Source organism: Rhea americana, unplaced genomic scaffold, assembly GCF_003343005.1.
Source record: "Rhea americana isolate MKP2758 unplaced genomic scaffold, rheAme1 scaffold_178, whole genome shotgun sequence".
In the NCBI taxonomy this organism is placed as follows: domain Eukaryota; kingdom Metazoa; phylum Chordata; class Aves; order Rheiformes; family Rheidae; genus Rhea; species Rhea americana.
In genome coordinates, this window is record NW_028185905.1 from 1,369,935 (window position 1) to 1,371,816 (window position 1,882).

At 58.8% G+C, this 1,882-nt stretch overlaps 1 protein-coding gene across 1 annotated transcript in view; it reads right to left on the reverse strand.

The window, feature by feature from the left end:
- The window catches only part of AP3S2 (adaptor related protein complex 3 subunit sigma 2), a 10,126-nt gene extending 9,157 nt beyond the window's left edge, over positions 1-969 (reverse strand). Inside the window, exons 1-3 of the mRNA XM_085301587.1 lie at positions 908-969; positions 566-659; positions 24-152 (exon numbers count right to left, since the gene is read on the reverse strand). Of these exons, the coding sequence (XP_085157713.1) occupies positions 24-152; positions 566-659; positions 908-969 (285 nt within the window). The remainder of the gene's footprint in view (positions 1-23; positions 153-565; positions 660-907) is intronic.
- Positions 970-1,882: the final 913 nt, after the last annotated feature.

The following is a 1,882-nucleotide window of genomic DNA, read 5'->3' on the forward strand; positions in this document are numbered from 1 at the left end:
CTGCGGCCCGGGGGGCAGCCCACCGCGCTGCTCCCGAGCAGGGTCCGGCCTGGCGCCGCCGGGAGCCACGTCCGCTGCGCAGGGCTCTGCCCGTCCCTGTCCACGGCCTGCAGCTGCCCGGGGTTGCTCTGGGGACGCAGGGCTGGGAGCTGCTGCGGCCGGGAGGGGGAGGGCGGCCCGCTGTGGGCAGCCTTTGTGCGCGGCTCGCCCCGCCGGGGGAGGATGCTGCGCGCGTACAATGCGCTTTCATCGGCGGAGCCAGGCGCTGGCGCTGCCCCGCAGCCGGGGCCCCAGCCGCGGCACGCGGAGCCAGGCAGCGCCCCACCTCCCGGCGCCTGCCCCGGCGCCGTGCCCCAGCCCGGGCTCCCACGCCGCAGGCGGATTTCTGACTGTGTGCGTGCTTGCTCGCGAGGCGACGCGCACCACCATCAGCCCTGCGCAGGGAGGGCAGCCCGGCCGGGGCCTGGGCACCGCCAGCGCGTCCAGGTGTCCGGTGGCAAGGGCTCGATCTTGCTCCCAGCTGCGGTGGTGGAGGCACTGGGAGCTGGAGCCTTGCAGTCCTGACCCGGCAGGTCCGGCTGAGCYGCAGCACGGCCTGCTCAGAGCTCCGCTGCCGCCCGCCGCCGCTGCTCCCCCGCAGCTCTGCCGTCGGGGAGCGCCTGGTCACGGGAGGACGCCTCAGCTCCCAGCAGTTTTGTGTCCCGAGCTGCGCAGAGGCCGATCACTCCCCAGCGAAAGGTCCCAGGATCCGCCAGCCCCCGTTGCCATAGTGCCCCACGGGGTGGTCCCCTCTGACCCGCGATGCTTTTCAGTGCTGGCTTCCCCCRCACCGCCCCTCCGCTGCATGTGTGGCCTGTGCTCCACCACAGATGGGTGCTTCTCCGCTGTGTCGCGGCTTTCAGCTTACGTTGGCGCGCCTTCCTTTGAAGGGGCTGAGTGAGCTGCGTTGCTCTGCAGGACGACTATCATGCTGCCAGCCTTTGGATTATCCTCAAGCCAAGGCAGTGGACATTTCATATTTACTTCTAGATCATCAACCAAATCAGTGAAGGGACTCAACCATAGAGCTAATCCCTGTGAGCCCCTCTGGAAACTCCACCAGTGGATGGTGCCACCTGTTGACAAATAGTTCTTAGCTCTGTAAATGAGCTCATTCTTAGGCTGTTTAAGAGGTATTTTAGACAGGAGAAGGAGAAAGCATAGCATGTGACATCTGCAGTTGCATCAGGTGCTTTTTAAGTACTATAAAATCAAAAAGAAAGCAAAGGGTAAATGATCTAGGACTAATATAAAGGAATAGCACAAGCATGTAGGGATACAATCAAAAAGGCCAGTGTAWGATATGAGTTACAACTAGCAAGGGACATAAAAAACAACAAGAAAATGATTTAATGTGCTGTACAAAAGTACTAGAAGAAAGGGGGAGACAGGAAAATAAAATTCTGTTACTTAACAGGAAATGGGAGTAAAATAACCAAGCACATAGAAAGCCTCTTTGCTCCAGTCTTCATATAAAAAGGTTAATTGTGACCAGAGATTTAACAAYTGACTCTAACAAAAGGAGAAGGCCAGCACGGAGAAGAGCCAGGTGAAAGGATACTGAGGTGCATTAGGTTTGGGTCAGGGTGGCCTAAGAGAGCACCCAGAGCGCATGAGGAGTTAGCCAAGACCCTGASAGAGCCGAGAGGGCTCTAGTGGAGAGCTCCCAGCCAAGAAGAGGCCCAAAGGGCTGGAGAAGGGTGAGCACCGCAATCATTCTTAGAAGAAGCAGGAGGAGTCATCCCCGCGGACATGGTATCATCCTGGCTCCCAGCATGATCCCAGAACAAATCATTAAACAATCAATGGACGTGCCCTAGAGGATGATACGGTCATAAAAGAT